Genomic DNA, 21171 nt, shown 5'->3' with positions numbered 1-21171 from the left:
AAATATGTCATCCCAGATATGGATGACTAACTTATGCATGTTATCATCCATATAGTCCATAATGTAAAACAAATCTCTTGCATGTAGTCGTAAATAAGACAAAGTCACACTCCAAGCAAGAACATGCTCCACAGACAGAGTTCCAAGCCCCTGATCGAACCGAGTACTTCCTGATTGTGAGATGACAACACGAGCAACTTTAAAATTGTGCTGCCTTTATTGCATGTTTGTCTGACTTATATGACTTTTAAACATTTCCTTGTAGAGAGCACAGTGTTGCAGTGGTTAGTGTTGTTACCTCCCAGTCAGAAGGTTCTAGGTTCAATTCTTGTCCTTGATGTGGCTTTTCATCTGGGATGTTAATGTCATCCTTTCCCCTATTTATGTTCTTGTTTGAATGTAATGTTTTACATTATGGACAACATGCATAAATTTGTCATCCATATTGTGACAAATATGCCATAAACATGCTATAGTATGTTTTGACTTTTTGGTCATTTTTCAGAGAACATGCTATAGTATGACTTTTTTTAATCACTTTTTGGACGACATGCTATAGTATGACTTTTTGGTCATTTTTCAGACGACATGCTATAGTAGGACTTTTTGGTCATTTTTGGACGACATGCTATAGTAGGACTTTTTTATCATATTTTGGACGACATGCTACAGTAGGACTTTTTTTCATATTTTGGCCGACATGCTATAGTATGACTTTTTTTAATCACTTTTTGGACGACATGCTATAGTATGACTTTTTTTTCATTTTTCAGACGACATGCTATAGTATGACTTTTTTATCATATTTTGGACAACATGCTATAGTATGACTTTTTGGTCATTTTTCAGACGACATACTATAGTATGACTTTTTTTAATCTCTTTTTGGACGACATGCTATAGTGTGACTTTTTTTAATCACTTTTTGGACGACATGCTATAGTATGACTTTTTTTCATATTTTGGACGACATGCTATAGTATGACTTTTTGATCATATTTTGGACGACATGCTATAGTATGACTTTTTGGTCATTTTTTAGTCGACATGCTATAGTATGACTTTTTTTCATATTTTGGCCGACATACTATAGTATGACTTTTTTTAATCACTTTTTGGACGACATGCTATAGTATGACTTTTTGGTCATTTTTCAGACAACATGCTATAGTATGACTTTTTTTATCATACATGAGAATAAAATATGAAAAAAAGTCATACTATAGCATGTCGTCCGAAAAATGACCAAAAAGTCATACTATAGCATGTCGTCCAAAATATGAAAAAAAAGTCATACTATAGCATGTCGTCCAAAATATGATAAAAAAGTCATACTATAGCATGTCGTCCAAAAAATGATTAAAAAGTCATACTATAGCATGTCGTCCAAAATATGATTAAAAAAGTCATACTATAGCATGTCGTCCAAATTATGAAAAAAAGTCATACTATAGCATGTCATCCAAAATATGAAAAAAAGTCATACTATAGCATGTCGTCCAAAATATGAAAAAAAAGTCATACTATAGCATGTCGTCCAAAATATGATAAAAAGTCATACTATAGCATGTCGTCCAAAATATGATTAAAAAAAGTCATACTATAGCATGTCGTCCAAAATATGATAAAAAAGTCATACTATAGCATGTCGTCCAAAATGTGATTAAAAAGTCATACTATAGCATGTCGTCCAAAATATGATAAAAAAGTCATACTATAGCATGTCATCCAAAATATGATAAAAAAAAGTCATACTATAGCATGTCGTCCAAAATGTGAAAAAAAGTCATACTATAGCATGTCATCCAAAATATGAAAAAAAAGTCATACTATAGCATGTCGTCCAAAATGTGATTTTTAAAGTCATACTATAGCATGTCGTCGTCGAAAAAAAAGTCATACTATAGCATGTCAAAAAATGACAAAAAGTCATACTATAGCATGTCGTCCAAAATATGACCAAAAAGTCATACTATAGCATGTCGTCCAAAATATGAAAAAAAGTCATACTATAGCATGTCGTCCAAAATATGAAAAAAAGTCATACTATAGCATGTCGTCCAAAATATGATTAAAAAAGTCATACTATAGCATGTCGTCCAAAATATGAAAAAAAGTCATACTATAGCATGTCGTCCAAAATATGAAAAAAAGTCATACTATAGCATGTCGTCCAAAATATGAAAAAAAGTCATACTATAGCATGTCGTCCAAAATATGAAAAAAAAAGTCATACTATAGCATGTCGTCCAAAATATGATAAAAAAGTCATACTATAGCATGTCGTCTGAAAAATGACCAAAAAGTCATACTATAGTATGTCATCCAAAATATGAAAAAAAAGTCCTACTATAGCAGCTATGGTATGACTTTTTGGTCATTTTTCAGACGACGTACTATAAGTATGACTTCCGTTCATTTTCTGTTAGGCAACACAACAGTGCAGTTGTCAGCGTTGTCGTCTTACAGTCTAAAGGTCCGTGGTTCGATCCCCGCTTGGGACTTTCTATGTGGAATTTGCATGTTCCTGCATAGGTAATACGTAAATTAAAATATGTCGTCCAGAATATGGATGACTAATTTATGCATGTTATCATGCATATAGTCCATGATGTAAAACAAACATCATGTAGTCGTAATTGTGACAAAGTCACACTCCAAGCAAGAACATGCAATCCTCCACAGACAGAGTTCCAAGCCCCTGATCGAACCCAGTACTTCCTGATTGTGAGATGACAATGCTAGCAACTGCAAAGTTGTGCTGCCTCTATTGCATGTTTGTCTGACTTATATAACTTATATGACTTTTAAACATTTTTTGGAAGACAGCATGGTGGTGCAGTGGTTAGTGTTGTTGCCTCCCAGTCAGAAGATTCCAGGTTTGATTCTTGCCCTCGACGTAGATTTTCATCTAAGATGTTAATGTCATCCTTTCAAGGGCGAGTCTCAAACCTGGAACCTTCTGACTGGGAGGCAACAACGCCAACCACCGCACCATTGATCGCTCTTCAGTAACATGTTTAAAAGTCATATAAGTCAGACAAGCATGCAATAAAGGCAGCAAAATTGTGCAACTCCAAGCCAGCATTGTCATCTTACAATCAGGAGGTTCTGTGTTCAATAGGGTGCCTGGAACTTTGTATTTGGAGGATTGCTTGTATTTAATGTTTTACATACATGAATTAGTCATCCACATTATGGACAACATACTTTACTTCTCGGTTATTAGTTTTGCAGAAACACACAACTTCCACATAGAAAGTCGCAGGTGGGAATTGAACCCAGGACCTTTAGACTGAGGGACAACAACACTGACAACTCCACCACTGTGTTGCCTTCCATAACTTGAACGAAAGTCATACTTATAGCATGTCGTCAGAAATCGCACAAAAGTCATACTATAGTTTATCGTCCAAAATATGAAAAAAATATATCATGCTATGGCATGACAAAGAGAAAATAATGAGCCAATGAAAAACTTTATTTTTCAGAGAAAGAGAAAGAAATAGCTTTTTTTTTATTACATTTCAGGTTTGTATTGTTTTTCTTACTCCTAATTATTTAACAGTATCATTCGACGGATGTGCTTCGTATTATTAATATTTTATCTCTGGCTGTACACCAGTCTTCCAGCCGCCAGCTGAGGGTGTTCAGTCCGGTTTACATCGTTGCTCCATTTCCAAAAGTACGGCACAAAATCTCCAAACATGCGGCTCAACTGAGATTACGTCCAACTCTGAGAATGCTGACTCGGCAGGTGCTGTAATAGTAAATTAAAAGGAGACGTTGGAGGATTTGAGCTAAAAGCAAAAGATAGACCTGAGGGAGGAGGTGGAGTCTGCAGGTTGCTGCAAAGCAAACACTTCACTCTGAAATGAAGAGGGGGCATCATCGAGGGCGCTTAGAAAACCACACATTCAGCTGTGTGCCTTTATTGTTTGTAGTGCATAGGCTTCCTTCACATTTCATAAAAAATAGACATCTATTTGTGCTTGTCTCTTTTTTTACAAATATATATATCTGGATATATATATTTATATACACTGCATTGGAGAAAAAATAGAAAGCTGTCAAGAGAATTAGTGAATACATTAAAAGAGGTGAAAAACACATGGAATCAACAGAAATGTCACAAATTCATGATGAAGACAACAACACAATATGTTGGAAAAAAAACAACAACAGCTGCATATTGTTCAAAAGGCACCAGTTTTGTTTGAGGAGTGACTGTATGCTATATATTTTTAGCACAAACACATTGGCATGATAAGAGGACTGAAAACAAAGTAAACAGCTTTTGCCAGGAACGATGACAACAAGCGTAACAGTCAAACTATTTTGGTATCAAACAAATACATTCAGTTTAGGCGCTTATAAATAACATTTAAAACACGTAGTGGTACGTTCCTCCTTCACAGCGTTCAGACCGACTGCACGTCTCTGCTTTCAAAGTAGTTGGTAGAAGCTCGCTGTGCAATCTCGAGCACCGTCAGTGACCGGTTGAGGTAGTCGAGGAGGGTTAACAAGGCCTCTTACTGCGGGAAGTTTGTTCTGGATGAGCAGCAGACAGGTAGAGTCTGAGAGAGAGAGAGAGAGTGTGTGTGTGTGTGTGTGTGTGTGTGTGTGTGTGTGTGTGTGCGTGTGCGTGTGCGTGTGCGTGTGGAGATACAGATAAAGGTTTGCTTCAAGGTTGAACTAATCTGTGAGGGGCTTGAACCCGTTGCCTCTGCAGTCTCCCAGGTCCGAGCTGGTGAGGCGTTTGTGAGGCGCTGAGGAGGAAGACGAAGCAACAGAGAGGAAGATGATTACCGCAATGTTCCCTGTTCATCCATTAACCAGCTCGCTATCGTCGAGACAACTCACTCCCGTCAACGAGCCGGACAGAATATGATTTGCGCCACCTATTGCAGCCAAAGCAGCCATGAATATGTGCGATAATTGCATTGTACATTAACACTAGTGGTAAATAGCCATAGATGTGTTTTGGCCACCGCAAATCTCCGAGGTAAAACGGACACAAAGCCTCAGAAGTACGCTCCTCTCACACTCTGCCAAATATTTATAAGCAGCTTAGGAAAGTGCTACAAGTGATTTTGGCTGTGAGCCACTGGCAGTGATACAGATTCATTTCCAGAGCACTGATGGAAAGTTTGAGCTGCGGGAGCCTTGTTTAAATACTGAGCAGAGAAGTGACAGAGCTGAAACTGACATACTGAAATTATAGCTCTCATGTATTTGACAGGTTTATAATAACAATGTTAATACTGAAACAGTCAGCTGTAAATGTACATTTCTTTGGAGGACACCTAGTTTGACTGAAATGATGACGAAATAAAGATGAAGTGTCTAGTTGTCTCATGTTTTCAGATAAAGAGCTAGTATCTTGAGGCAGCTAAAAGCAAAAAAAAATTGGTAATTTGGTAATAACAATACTCAAACACTCCTGTTAGACACACGGGACATGCAGCAGCACACAAACATGCATGAATAAAAAAGAAAAAGATTCAAATGTATTCTTTCGTTCTATTTGGCAAATCTTTAGTTGTAGCACTCCACCACGGTGGAGGTGCTCCAGGCTTTTAAAGGGAACAGAAAATGACACTTTAAAAAAAAATTTTTTTTTTAAATGTTAAACCAAAAATATGCCTCTGATTAAGGAGACTGAGTAACACATCTTTTGAACCATACACTTTACTTTGGGCCCAGATTATCCCCCGTTATACGAACAAAAGTGGATTTGGAAACAATCTAAATGCCTTTGGGTCAAACGCTTTACACCCGTAGACTGCAACAAAACTGGACGTAGCCTTGGTGACATCACCCACAGGGTTCCTGAAGACCCGGTTACATGCTCGATGTAGGAGGCTCCAACTGTCACCATTTTGGCAGCACTTCACTCTTGCCTGTCTCCCGGCTAAGATGTGGTTTGTGGGTGGAACCGAGGAATGAACCAACTACCGTCTCTGTCTGTAGGCTGTATGGATCCGGCTGACAGCCAATGGCTGAGACTTGAAGACGACCGTGACCACCTATCACTCAAAGCAGCCCCGCTCTTAATTATGCATATTGAGGGTCTATGAGGGATCGACTCACTTTTGAAACCAACCTCAAGTGGCCACTTGAGGAACTGCATTCCTTGGCTTCATTTTTCAGCCCCGGAGGATGGTGCTTGTTTAGACCGTGCTCCTAAATCCATAAAATGGAGCCCAAGGAATGAAAGAAATTGGGACAACTATTGCTGCTTATTCATTGTGAATTGTGAGACTTGGCTCTCAACCGTGTTGTGGTACAGCACTTTTAAAAATATAAATTTTCAAACTATCTAGCAATAAAGAGATGCAGAAAAATACCACTACCATAAAAGCCTCCCACAGTCAGAGCAGCCAAGTACTTACATAGTGTGTCAGATCTCGGCGAGCTGCTGAGGAATGTGTCGGTGCTTTTGATGGAGGAAGAAAGAGCAGCCAGCCTCAGACTCCTCGAAGTGGCGTCCAACTTTTCGTCCTGGAAAACAGGAGGACAGAAGAACTGTAGTGCAGGAGAAACAGCTGAATGTGTGCAAAATGGAAAGAAATTTTAATAATGAGATTTTTTTTTTTTTTTTTAGTAATGTGCCTGAGTGAGGATGGCAGAGTATGAAAAACAGCTCAGCCGTAGTAGGAAACTGCTGTTTCAGGCAGAGAACGAGTTCATGTCTTCTTTGTTGTTGTTGTTGTTGCCTCTGATCAAGATGGAAGTCTCGTTAAGCCCATCCTTTTGCTTTGAATAAACCCAGAGTGGGCAGATGCTATTAAACTAATGCAATCACTTATCACTCAACACAGGAGTCATTTGGCAAACCAACAAGGTAATCTGGCAGATTAAAACCATTTAAAAAGTGACTGTATGGCTGTTTAAGGGAGGTTACAAACTGATGATGGCAATCAGCTGTCAACAGGGGCGTCTTGATGGATCCCTGGACTGCTTCATAGCCGAGACGATGACGGCAGTAATTGAGAGGGAACAGTGAAAGTCAGCGTTTGTCTGAGTTTATATTTGTGCTATTGTCCCAGTCTGTCCATCCACGATACATTACCGCCACGTGTTTAATCATACATTATTAATTTATTCATACAAGTTGCAAATTAGGGGCAGTGCACACATTGGCATCCACGCGGGTGAGCTGGACTCTCCAAGTCAGGCTATCCTTATCCAAACAGCTGCTGTTTGAACAAAGCACAGCAATTAGTGACTGAAATAGAAAAAGAGTGGGTTGTTGTTTGGAAGCACGGGCTCCTGTAAGGCATTATAGAACTCTCATTCTTCTAGAGTACAGAGCTGTAACTGTCTGTCTGTCTGTGTGTGTGTGTGTGTGTGTGTGTGTGTGTGTGTGTGTGTGTGTGTGTGTGTGTGTGTGTGTGTGTGTGTGTGTGTGTGTGTGTGTGTGTGTGTGTGTGTGTGTGTGTGTGTGTGTGTGTGTGTGTGTGTGTGTGTCATACTCTGTACTCCTGGATTCTGCATTTGGATTCGTCCAGCTGGTGCTGCAGGTTCCAGACGATCTCTTTGTATTTGGTGTAGCGCTGCTCTACCACGTCTCTCTGCTGCTGCGACTCCTGAAGACACAAAATGGAGGCTTGTGTCATAACCAGCCCGACGTGTGATGCAACCATCTTTGAAGTCGAAGACGATAAAAGGCTGAGAATTTCCACATTCTTGAGCATCGCCTGTGTAGATGACTGCACACCGAGTAAGTGGATAAATACGATAATTCGTGTCTGTTAGACTGAGTGGTGCAATGAGTTTACTTTACTGGATCTAAGGTTGATAGTTTGAAGGTGAAGGAAATGGAGCTGATGTCACAGCACGTTGGTACTTTATTACAAACAAATCCGTCTGGACTTGATGAACTCACCTCCAAATCTTTGAAGTTCTCCATCAGACATTGTTTCTCTGGAATCGACTCCAAATGGTTGAGGGCTACTCTTGTGTTCTAGGAAAAAACACACACACACACACACACACACACACACACACACACACACACACACACACACACACACACACACACACACACACACACACACACACACACACACACACACACACACACGTGCAAAGTCAGTTTAAAGGGAAGCACATTGCATCCACAAGGGAAAAATAGGTAATTATGACTTAATATCTTAATAAATCCTGACATTAGCAACCTCTCCAGTATATGATTCATTTAGTTAGTTATTGTTTGTGTAGACGTACTTAAATGGAGCAGACCTGGTCTATCTGTCCATCCTGTTACAGACCTGGTCTATCTGTCCATCCTGTTACAGACCTGGTCAATCTGTCCATCCTGTTACAGACCTGGTCTATTTGTCCATCCTGTTACAGACCTGGTCTATTTGTCCATCCTGTTACAGACCTGGTCTATTTGTCCATCCTGTTGCAGACCTGGTCTATCTGTCCAACCTGTTGCAGCCCTGACTTGACTAGCATCATAATTATAAGCTAATGTACAATAGACTTCTGGGACAGGAAGTGGAAAACTTCAGAACTTGTCTTTTTAAAAAATTATAACAGTTGTATAAATTATTTTGTTGTAATACATTCAATAACACATCACAAAAGCAAAGAGAATGTGTGACAAGGTAAATATCGGGACTACATCCCAATTCTGTTAATTGTCTCCCTCTTTCCCTCCTGTGTTTTTTCAGCACTCTTCACTTACACCAAGAAAAAGATCCAAAATGAGAAACGAGGAAGGAAACCAATGAAACAACACGGTGAAATTAGACGTTGTTTTCTGTCAAAATTGACGTGAAATGATGATTACTGATGAAGGCTGCATAGCTGGATCAGATGTGTGGGCTTTAATTGCTCTGCCTGTCTGTCGTGCTCCTTTGTATTTACACAGATAATAGGACGTACTGCCCAGACAACAAGGGTCCACGGCTGATACTGTCAGCAGGCTATTGTGAATATATATATATATATGCTTTTTATAATTTATGCTGTTGCACATGACAAAACAGAATGTAACGTATTAGACTCTGCATATAAATGATGTGCCCTAAAATAAACGGGATATGTATTCACACATCAGTCAAAACCTACTTCAAAATAAAAGTTTCAACATGTTTCAATGCGAGTTAAGTTTTTCTGTATTTGACCGTGTGGTTGTTGCAGTACACCTTCCTGCTGCTGCTTTAGCGCTGTTCAGGTTACTGACAGTCTGTGATCCACCTGCAAAAAGCTGCCTTGAAATTGCAACAGGAAGTGCATTTAAGAAGTTTGTTAGGCCTCAAGCATACAGACAATCTGAAACAATGAACTCCCTGAATACAACAACTGCATGCTGCGCCGTCTCCTCCTCGGAGCTCTAAAGCTCCACCGTGTTTAACAATTGATTGAGGAAGGCCAAATTGATTGGAATACACTGAGGGTCGGGATTAAAGGTTTTAAAGTGGATTATGCTGCTGGGGTGTTGAAGTTTCTACAAACACCTTTTCTGGCCGTGACTCCGGGTCAGCAGTGGATTTCATTGCAACGGTTTTAATCTTAAGCTCATTACAGCCACCATCCTCATCACAACTTTCTAAACCTGCGGCAGGAATCCATATGACAAAGGTCAGATTTGTGCGATTACAAAATAAATGTGTTGAGGAAAAAAACAAAAAACAAATCACAGCTGAGGTCAAATGTCACTTTAGTAATGGTAACGTTTAATCATATTAGCAGCTAATATTGTAAGGAAACTGTTGACATTGAGTAGCGAGGGCAGTCATCAAACTGCTCGAAGCACATCTAACAGTGGAGATATGGGAGACAGGTGAAAAAAGTGCAGCTAAAAAAGAACGTATTTCAGCATAGGTGTTTAGCGTGTTTTGTGTCTTGGTTGGGAAACAAAGAATAAGGACATGGACTGCCCACGATATGGTGTTAGCAGCGCTTGCAACTTTTTCAATTGGCTAAAAATTCAAATTTTCCAACAGTGGTGCTGCGCTATTTGCCTTCGCAACTAAGTCCACGATATTAATGTCAATATTCGGTCATCAAAATACCTGTCTGTCTGTTAAACATTATAAGAGACTCAATATAAACAGTTTGTGGCGCTAATTCTCGACTAATATGCCATTAAACTGCAGCTGAAGGAGGTGCAATGAGACGACGTCTTTAAAAGAGCACCAGTCAAACGAGACTGTATATAAAAGTAGACGTAGCTTTAGGGTCAGACAAATGAAGTGAGTGTCTTAAAATGCAATACTACCGAGGGCCACTAGGAGTTGGCTCCGCCCATGCACGTCTAAATATGGTCACTTCTGGCTCAGAAAAAACGGCGATAGATAAAAAAAAAATAAAATTAAAAATAAGACGTCAAGGCTTCAGAACAGCATTTCACAATCCTGAGGGAGACGTCACAGTTGGTTGCTACTTGAGTCAGAGTCAAATAGTTGAAAACTAGTTGGAAATACTGAAATGTGACATTTCTTTTTGTTTCATTCAGCTGTTCTTAAGCAGATGAATGGAAACAATTCTAGCGATTAAGGAACACATTTGCGGTCAGTCCAAATAATCTCAATTAGGTGATTATGTAATAACTGTGACAGGCCTTGCAACAGCCTCAACAAACTTTGGACACAAAACTTTTTCCGACAATGACAGTATGTCGCACAAAGTATACAGGGACTCTTGCATTACGTGCAAGCACCTTCTAATTTATTTAAATTTTCCATCGGGGAATGTTTCCTGCCCATCTGTCTATCGTCATGAGTTCTGCGCCTGTACTCCACATTAAACAATCTGCTTCTCTCTTTACTTTATCCTAAAAATAATCATATCTTAAAACATTTCATTCTTTCACGGCACAAAACAGGATTGGTGCCACATCTGGTATTGCTGCTAACATCTGTCAGACTAGTGTCCCCTTTGTGACTCTTAAGGCTGGAACCCTTCTTAGTCAGTATATAGACGTAGTCAGACTCCTGTTTTTTTTGTGTGCGTTTTTTTGCCATTACAGGACAAATGCACACAAAAGGAGAGACAACAAAGGACTTCACTGGAATGTTTTGGTCCTTCGCTATCGGTTTTGGAGACCTGAAAGATAGATTTTTAGTAAAATGTTGCTTTAGAGCACACAACTCCTAACAACCTCTCTGGGAAGTATTAATCCTTCTTTTCTGATACTGTTAAAATGGCATTGTTGGGATTTTAATCTATACAATTTATATTCAAACATGTTTTATGGACTTTATTGTTTTCACAACTGCTTTAGCAGGAATTAACAAATGGTGTGCGCACCAGCAGACATGATGTCATATTGCCTCGTCGATTCAAAAGCTAATTAAGGACTTTTGTTCTGACATACTCAGCACAATCTTTAATTAGGCAACTAGTCTAACTGCACTCCAGCCTATTCATCCCTCCGCTGTATGTTTCAATAGCCTTCACGTTCACATGGAGCATTTAAGCATCAAAAGAGCTGGCTGCTCCGAGGCACCCTGACATTCAAGTAAGATTCACTGGGTGATCCCCCCCCACCCAGGCTGAGTGGAAGCCGGGTCGATGCATCCTGCCACTGTGCAGTCGCAGTAAGCAAAAATGATGGGAGTTGATGGCAGTCCGGGGTTTTTCCTCTTCTTTCTTGCAGCAGCTAATTAAAGGCTGAAGTAGACAAGCATGCCGCATAATTGTGACGGATAGAATGCTTCATATATTTATCTTTTTCAGCAGGGCAAAAAAGTGCTCGGGTCAATATAACCTTTCAGCAGCGCTAACTAATTCCTGGCTCACATCTAATAGATGATTAAGGATGTTAGTGGTAGACTTTTAGCAGTTTGGATGGTACTGTCAATACCGTATTGTCAGTACAGCTGGGTTCTTAACCCCGTCAGCAAGACTTATGATGATTTACAGAGCTCTGAGCCTTGACTAAAAGCAATCTCGAACCCTGTGTTAGCCTCTATGGGCTGCTAAACAAACACAGCCTGAGGTGGACCTGCCTACATGGCTGAATCAAGTCAGGCTGAAAGTCGACACGACTCCTTACCTAACAACTCCAGGGCGCAAATTTTAAAAACCTTTATATCCTTAGAAATTTTACTTGAAAAAGAAAAGAAAAAAAAAGGAAGATCGAACCTTACCATCTCCAGATCCAATACACGATCCTGTAAAAGACACACAAACACAGCGATGTTACTTTACGTGCATTTAAAACCATGGAAGGAACCAAAGCCGAAGTAAGGCTTAAACTAGCATGAGGAGACGTGCGTGAGACAGCGAGTCCACGAAACTGCTCAAAGTAGTGGATGAGCAAAGCCGGTCTATGCGTGTGTGGGGGAAGAGTGACAGAGGAGAGGAATGGAGAGTTCCAACAAATGGGCAACAAGGGAAGGAAATGCAGAGGCTGGGGAGAGTCTGTAGCACCCAGCAGACTTCTTGTCACACACACTGACACACTCACACAAAGACAAACCGCTCTCGCCGCTCATCCAGCTCCTGACTGATGTTCCCTCTCTAACGATGCATAAGTGATGCTATGCCTCTTATCTGCCACTCAAACGCACACCTGCTCTTCCCTCCAACCGGCTGCCCCCCGCCCTCCCCCACCGCTGCCTGTAATGTGGTGATGGCTTCTAACAAGGGTATCTTTTCTTTTTTTCCTCCCCTCAGTCCACCCCTAACTTCCCCCCCCCCCCACACATTCTTTTCATAACTCGCCTACGTCCTTCACTCTATCTGTCTTTCCTCTCCACATCTCACTTTCCTCATCCTTCATATTTAAAAGCCCGGCTGCATCTTAAGAGGGCACCCGAGCTCTGGCAGGTGCCATTATGCAGCCACAGATGGGACCACGGTATCCATCACACACATGCACAGTCACAGAGGCAAAAACACACACACTCTGGCAGAACAGTTCCGTGTGTGTGTGTGTGTGTGTGTGTGTGTGTGTGTGTGTGTGTGTGTGTGTGTGTGTGTGTGTGTGTGTGTGTGTGTGTGTGTGTGTGTGTGTGTGTGTTTAATGGTGAATAAAGAGCCAGTGAGGCGCTGGGGGCCCGTCCACTCCAGACTAGGTGAATTGGTGGCCTGCCAAGTGTGGCTGCTGCAGTATTGAAAGACAGAGACAAGGCCCCTGGTGGCTTTTAAACCGCGAGGCCTCATGTCCGCAGTAATTAGCTACTTGTCCGAACAAGGCTGCAAGGAGTGCGTCAGGCCCACAGCTGTGTAGTAATGTTTGTGACACAGCATCGGAGAGCACAGATGACCAAAGTCCAGCAGTTGCTGTAAAATTCCTCAGGTGATGTGCAAAAAAAAAAAAAAAAAAAAAAAAAGTGATGTGTTCACGAACTTGTACCACATGTCTCTTGTGGAGTTTAAATGATGTCAGCTGGATATTAAAAACAGAAGCTAAACAGATGTAAATAGCACACAAACATGTCTGCATGAATAAAAATACATGATGCTGACCTGAAGGCTTCTCATTTCTTCCTCCTTCCTGCAACTCCTCTCCTGCAGCTCTGAAATGAGAGGATTGTGTTGGAGAAGATGTTGCTGTGGATGAACTGAGTGTCAGATGTCAGAGCGTAATGATATCTGTGGTCCATACCGGCTGTATGTGAGCCAGATCAGATGTCACTCTATTATTTTTTTTGATGTGTGCTGTAACTATGGCAGCAGTCATGTCTGCTTCTGCAACAGAGCTGAGCGTTTTAGTCGACTAAAGAGACCATCAGCGACCATTTGGATAATATTGAAAGTAAAACCTTTTTCTTGTTCCAGCTTGTCAGATATGAGGACAGACACACACCATCCCTAGGACGTCCTTAATGATCACCAATGATCACCTCATTTAACCAATGAGTTATGGGAAAAGTGGAATTTGGACAATAAACCTCCCAGCACATGAGAAAAGATTTGTGCTTTTCTTATTTTTTTTAATTAATGAACTCTGTTTCGGTCACATGATAAATGTTCATACAACATGTCTGACTGCTTCAAACACCATTTGGTGCTCGTGGAATATTTTCACACAGACAGGTAGATAAAAAGCAAACTCTGCTTGTGTTTGTTGTTGATTGCAGCGCCAAACTGTTTTTAATTACAATCACTGGCGGCTTAATGAGATCCTGATTTGGAAGAATAACTCAAAATTTACTGAGCAATTTTGTTTCATTAAGCAAATGTCACAATAGTTTCCCAACTTCATTGTTCCAGGCATTATGCCGAGCAGAAGCAGCTTTGTGCAAACGTTTTTAATAAACTTTTTACATTACTGGAACAATAAAAAGAAAGAAAGTGTTCAAAAACATTTTAATCAATCTTTTATGAAATATAATCAGAAAGTATTCTTCTTCCAACAATTGGAACAATAATAACTGAGGTGTTGATTTTGTCTATTGTTTAAATTCAATTAAAACATGAGTATGTCAATGAGAACTGAGCATCAGACAGATACATAGAGTCTGGCAATAAGTCAATATTATATGTATCTTTGATTTTGGATAACACACTGTGGTGTTAGTGTTATAGTGTTATAAGGTGTAATGTGGTGTAAGTGTTGTCTTTTCCAAGTTGTAAAAGCTTCATTACACTAAAGTGATGTGAGCTTTCTAAACTTACCAGACTGTTCTGGCTTTTATTTCACAGATATGTCGGCGTATATGTCCGCCAACATGCAAACTGTTTTTACAGAGCATAATACACAAAAAGGTTATACATACTAAATTCCTACTTTTAGCTTCAGTGCACTCTCGGTGTGGAAAATAATCTGTAAAACATTCTGCTTCCATTACATATCTTTGGCACAAGTGTCAACCGTCTTTGATAACCACATTTGAGGAATCATTTCGAACAAAGTGTATATATTGTATATATTATACATATTATATATACATTATATTATTTTTATATATATATACACTTCAGTATAGATATAAAGAATATCAGCCAATATATTAATTTTAGATACATTTTTGGCTCCAAAAATATAGTTCATGTCGGGCCAGTAACCTCTATATCCAGATAACGTGATTGTTTGTTAAAGATCTCATTGTGTAAATATTTTGTGAAAGCATCATTTGTCATGCCTACAATATTGTTACAATATTGATATTGGGGTATTTTGTCAAAAATATTGTGATACTTGATTTCATCCATTTTATCCAGCCCCCCCAGATAGTACACAGTAACAAACTGATGCCACTTCTGATGACAGCATTCAGCTCAAAAGCCTATAAAAGCCTGTGCAAACATATTACTCGGGCTACTCTTTTGTTAGCCTCCCCTCCAACACACCTAATGGCATGTCCCCAAATTCAATATCCCATTACTTGGGGAGGGCTGAGTCTCCACCTCCTCAAACAAATGAGTATAAACATATATCTGACTCCGCTGGCCAACCCACCGAACACAAATACTTGGAAATGCCAAACAGCATTTCTTCCTAAGGAACAAACATCCAGGCTTTCCAACCTCCAAGTCGGCTAAATCTCCTTTAAAAGCACTAGGAGGAAGATAATACCGCACGTCCACTGTTAGTGCCACAGTTATCTTTGCTGACTCACACCTATTCCCATCTCACCTAAGAGCTGTGCTAGGTTCTGTAATACTACAACCTCTGTTATCTACACATGCAGCGCAGACTTGTTTTTAAGGGAAAAGGCCAATAGGGAGCACTGCACAAGTGATGAAAGGTCTGCGGGAAAATACACAGACTGCAACCTCAAGCTGACACAAGTAAATTAACTAACACAAATACTATATATCACACAACAGCTCTGCAGAGTGCTGGCAATAAGAGCTAATCTGTAGAGATAAAAGAAGTAGATCTGATAACACAGCTTGGTAGTAGTAGTATTTGCCACACTGCATGGTTATGTATATTGTTGCAGTTGCAGGGTGGGAAGTCCTAAAATAAAAATCACGGAGAAAACATGCTACAAGCAGCGTTTTTTTTTAGATCCATGCCTTCAGTTCAAAATAACCAAATGTTGCTGTTGTGACGCACAGATTTCTCTTCGGTCTAATTACTAAAGAGACCATAGCAGTGGTTTTGCCTGTAGTGAAGACAGACGAGGCCACTTCTGTCAAATGCCTGATTGGATCCAATGATATCTACACATGCAGCGCACTGATTCCAAACGGGGGTCCGGGGATGAGGTCGTATCATCAGATTGCTTATCTGAATTGTGCATTGCTTCCACTATAGCCAAAAAGCATACAGGGACAGAGTTACAGATAGCTGACTGTTTTCCATGTCCACGACTTTGTCCCAACTCTCCCTCTATGGTCTTACTATGTCTTTCAACTCTTTCTCTCCATTAATGGAACACAAATTAGCTCCATTTGCCTGTATTGTTCAGATGAAGTGCTGAAAACAAGCTGTTATTCCTCTACCAGTTACAGCTCATTAGGAGGAATTCAGTAAAAAAAAAAAAAAAAAAAAAAGAAGAAGAAGAAAAAGCGGGGGCTCAGGACGGGAAAAACAAGTCTATTTTCCACAGAAGACTCAAAGTTCACAGCCATTAAGATGCTTTCTTAAACATTTGTCATCGTAAACAGACAGACCCATGTGCACAGTCTAAAAAACAATGCATCACAGACAGCCATTTTCCCAAACACCCATTACAACACAGCAGACAAAAAACACTCAGTCACAAAACATTTCAGTAATACGCCTGCACTGAATTAGTTATTGCTCTTAAGGATGGTGTGATTTTATGTACATGTGAGAGGAAGAAAACAGATCATGGACTGAGTAGGCTATATCTATCAAAAAGAGCGGTTAAGGAATCCTATGGTGAATATTCATGCCTTTTTACCATCATTAATTTAGTAGACATGTAAAACCAAAGGATTTCTTGTCCAGCAGTCTTTTATAACAGGCGATAACTCCCTGATTTAAAAAAAAAAAAAAAAAGGCCTCTGAATGGTCTTGCATGGAGAGTCGGCCTCAGCTATGTTTCATCTGTTTCAAGTGAAACAGGCGTCATGCTGCCAGGGGGCCCACAGCCGCAACCAGCTTACTTCATTTAAACATGACATACTGTACGCCGCTTCACTCACCAGTGCACACTCGGCTGATAATAGAGTCTGTTGAGTCAGCAGGGTCACGTTTCTCTGTGCGTGTAAGGTTTGCTCGTGGCTTGTTTAACCACTTATTTGCCTTCCTCTGATCTGTTGACCATTTACTTCGATTCCCCGCATCGAAATAAGCTTAAAAACTATATTTTCTATCTACGTCATCTAAGATAGATCTTGAACAATTGGATCACCACATCCACAACAAGCAATGATGTACTTGCTGCTGCAATATATTACAGACAGTAAGGACAATCATGTGGGTATCATGTTATAGATTGGCTTAAAAAAAAAAAAAAAAAAAAAAAGTCGGGTTAAAAAAAAGAGAGTTCGGGCCGCGTGCTGCCTTTTGAAACAGGCCCACAGGTGCTCCGCTTACATGATGCTAGGCTGTAACACATTTGACACAGCATGAGTGTATGAGTGCGTGGCATCCTAAGTGTGTGACATCATCATGAAGGACTTTTCTGATTTTCTAACGCTACCTTTCTTTTCAGAGCTGAGTGAATCCTGCAGCTTCTCCTGTTGCTCCAGGCGCTGCAGGAGAGTCGCCTGTTCGGAGTCCCAGCTCCGCCTGAGGGACTTCAGCTGATCCCTGGTCTGCTGATGCTGCCTCCTCAGGCGCTGCTCTCTTGTGTCCCGGTCCCGCACCTCCTCACACAGCCAGCGCAGCTTGGTCTGGTGGGGTTCAGAGAGACACGCGTGCATTATATCCGGGTGGATTCAAGGGTTTTATTGAAAACTTGGGGAATCAGGGCGTTACGGAGGGGAAGTCACCAGTAGACCTCAGTTCCCACTTTGACACACTGCAGTTCATACACATGCTGGTAATAAAAAGGATTTCCCTTACGTACCCACACATATACTGCCCCATCTGAGTTTTCTGATATAAAAATCAATACTAAGGACTTCATATAAGATCCTAATTAAGACCCCAAAAGTGTCTGATAGATGTATATCTCAAGAGAATACCTTTTTACCCTTTTAAGTAGAGCCCGACTGATATGAGCTTTTTGGGGCTGATGCTGACGTCGATATTAGGAAATAAAAAGATTCTGATATTGATACATCTGCCAATATTGTTTACATATAAATACTGCACATACGGTATAGATAAGACTACTTTTGACACTTGTGAGAAAGATATGTAACGAGGGCAGAATATTTTACAGTTTATTATCCACACTTTTTGCTCTCTCTGTCCAAAATGAAAGTTCACAGATCATGGAATCATTATTTATCTAATTTTGCCTTTTGGCTGACTAGTGTTCAAGTCACTTCAGAGAGTCGGATTGAGTCGGATAACTGTCCAGAGAAAATACAGGCGCATTACATAAGATAAATAAACTCACAAGGTTTTCGACAACAGGTTGTCACAGCCAAACAAAATGACTTGTTAAATGGTTATCCCGACTGTGAGCCTGTAAATCATAACTACACTTTTCTGACAAAAAAACTCTTAACAATTATTAATTATCTCCCTTGTTCTCCAGTGCTTTATTCTTGTAAATGCACAACACTCTGAGGGCCTTTCTGACAGGCGATATACATTATACTGATAAACACTACGAATTGTGCAAACACATTTTAACACAGTATCATGCATCACCACCACAGCTATAATTACATGTTTCGTTTTGTACGTTTACAATATTAAATGGGAACCGATTTGTCTAGGAAAGAAGCCAGGTGGCAACTATTATTGCAGAAAGAGAGGAACTGAATGGCTAAAAGGCTTTAAATTACAATTGCATTGCGTGATTTCATCAATTAAAAGAGCTTCTTTTGCAAAACAGAACATCTTTTTAACCCTGATGCTGACACGGAGAAATGGAAATTAGTGAAGATGTAGTAAGACTGAACCTCTGAGGGTAGTTCAATTTACAAGTGTCTTTGCCCTTTTGATTATCATGGAAAGTCATTCTGCTGTGAATCCCTGAACTTCACACTTTCAATACACTCACCGCTGACTCTCACCACACACCAGCGCTCAGCTGTGGAAAATAGTTTTCTCAACAATAAATCATCTTTTTCTGAGCGGTTACACCACGGTTAATGTTTGTTTGAAACAAGCAGAACTGGAGCTACACGTGGCTGGTGAGATCGTTTTGAGTTTGGAAGAAACAAATCCTTGATTACATACATGTATAAGCTATGCCTGTCAACGATACACAAAAGGTTCGCTGAAAGGTTTAACAATTGCCCTCCAAATTAAAACAATCTAACAGGTTTATTATTACTGGATAATTATTATTTTTAGTGCTGTGATTAATAGACAAGTGCATCCATATTAAAACAGTAGCCTTGTGTTGATGTTATTTAGCCTTTTTGAGGCTATTACATTGTGAAATCAGTGAATTTTCCAGGTGATATCTTCAGTGGTACTTTGGTCATTTATTTTGATATGTTGTGGTCTGAAAAGTCTGTTAACCTCTGATCTATGCAACTGCTCTCTTATTATCTTCGGTGTCACGTAGGGTTCAGACAAAGCATGGTGTTCATAGTAATAGCATTACATAATTTTGTGTTCTCTCCATTAGATAATTGATTATGATTGATAATTATTCCCCCAAAAAAATCCCAAATACCTTAGTCTCTGCCAGCCAGCGGTGGGGGTCTTTCACCAGTCCAGGTCTCTGGGAGATTGCCTGAATAACAGAACAGAGATAAATGCAAATGTGAGCGTACCTGTGCTGAGAGCATGAATTTCAAAATTTTATTCTTAAGAAAGTGTATCATGCAACGGGAGCAAATTGAAAACATATCGTGTTATCTGGATAACATGAACCTAAGTTGTCTAGATAAGACAAAAAGTCTGTGGAAAGACGTTACGGGAGTTACAGAATTAAAATGTGGATGGACATACAACAGGACAGAAATCAGAAGAAAGGGCTTCCTGTTAAAACCCTGAACTTTTGTGAGGAGCTGCTTCTGCCAACTTAAATTGGCATGAATGTGTTTAACAACTTGTGACACTACGCACACCGGAGCGTGCACGCATGCACACCTACACATAGAGGTTTTGCGTGTCATAAAAATGAGCTCAGGGAGTATGTGCTCCATCCTTTGCAGACAAGCTTGTCAGCGTCAGCAATGCAAACTGCCTGTCTGCCAAGTCCTAATGACTGCTGACGCACACATACACAAACAAAACCACCAGACACAAAGACAGATACAGAGATGAACACAGTCACATAACTACGTGGCACCGAGTCGAGAGCACACCTCCACCACTAACATGCAGCTGCTCAGACAGCTACATGTGGAATTTTGAGCAAAGGTTAATAATCCCTTCTAAGCTTCATTACCTCTTCGTTTCACATGAGGTGGTGAATATGTGCGCGTGCCAACACCTGAAGGTAGATATGGCTTCTTCTTTTTTTTTTTTTTTTCTACCCGGTTTGTTGTATTTCATTGATTATTGGATCCCTGTGCAGAGAATATTGTCTCTATCTGTTCATTGGCCATTTGGGTTTCACTTCAACCACTGCACCTTATTTTTTGCCCGTATTAGATACTGACAGTGGAAATACAGGCAGGAAACATGGAGAAAGAGAGGGCTATGACAATATACTGGAGGATGCTGCAGTAATGTGTTATGCTTCTGAAGCACTGGACCGTCAAGGCCATTTCAAGTGACAGTTTTATGCCAAGAAGAATGAAGCTTTCTCTCATTTGCTCATTAATGAAGAATTTGTTCTTTCCTGTGCCTGGCTGGTGGTTCGTACCTCAAACATTCATTTAAGAGCTGGCCGATATCAAAGGGAAACTTCATGATTCAACAATAGAACTGTCAGCAGCAGTGCTAATTAGCTAGTTAGCACTAAACACAAAATAAAACTGAGTCCTATCTAATGATGCAAGTTTTCGGTCATAAATGTACAAAGGCCATAAAAGTAAACCTAAAAAAAAAATTTAAAAAGCGATGAAGTAAAATGACATTTATTTACCTGATAACGGCGCTAGCTGAAACATCAAGGATCACTAAGGTTATTACAATTCATGCTAAGAGAAACATTAACATGTGTCCCACAGTTCATGACAATCCATTGCAATAGTTGTTGCTATATTCCAGTAGTCTGGACTAAACGGGAGAATCAGTCAACCAACCAACAGACCAACACT

At 40.0% G+C, this 21171-nt stretch overlaps 1 protein-coding gene across 1 annotated transcript in view; it reads right to left on the bottom strand.

The window, feature by feature from the left end:
- Window positions 1-3492: 3492 nt before the first annotated feature.
- The window catches only part of LOC138623547 (centrosomal protein of 128 kDa), a 40099-nt gene continuing 22420 nt past the window's right edge, over window positions 3493-21171 (bottom strand). Inside the window, exons 18-25 of the mRNA XM_069703131.1 lie at window positions 19635-19694; window positions 17532-17724; window positions 13435-13484; window positions 12111-12134; window positions 7892-7969; window positions 7479-7592; window positions 6396-6504; window positions 3493-4769 (exon numbers count right to left, since the gene is read on the bottom strand). Of these exons, the coding sequence (XP_069559232.1) occupies window positions 4696-4769; window positions 6396-6504; window positions 7479-7592; window positions 7892-7969; window positions 12111-12134; window positions 13435-13484; window positions 17532-17724; window positions 19635-19694 (702 nt within the window). The 3' untranslated portion in view covers window positions 3493-4695. The remainder of the gene's footprint in view (window positions 4770-6395; window positions 6505-7478; window positions 7593-7891; window positions 7970-12110; window positions 12135-13434; window positions 13485-17531; window positions 17725-19634; window positions 19695-21171) is intronic.

The sequence above is a fragment of the Brachyistius frenatus genome, unplaced genomic scaffold (assembly GCF_029030835.1).
Source record: "Brachyistius frenatus isolate BFR_SWC_R1_liver_20210118 unplaced genomic scaffold, ASM2903083v1 Contig_44, whole genome shotgun sequence".
In the NCBI taxonomy this organism is placed as follows: Eukaryota; Metazoa; Chordata; class Actinopteri; family Embiotocidae; genus Brachyistius; species Brachyistius frenatus.
This window is presented reverse-complemented; position numbering and strand designations above follow the sequence as displayed.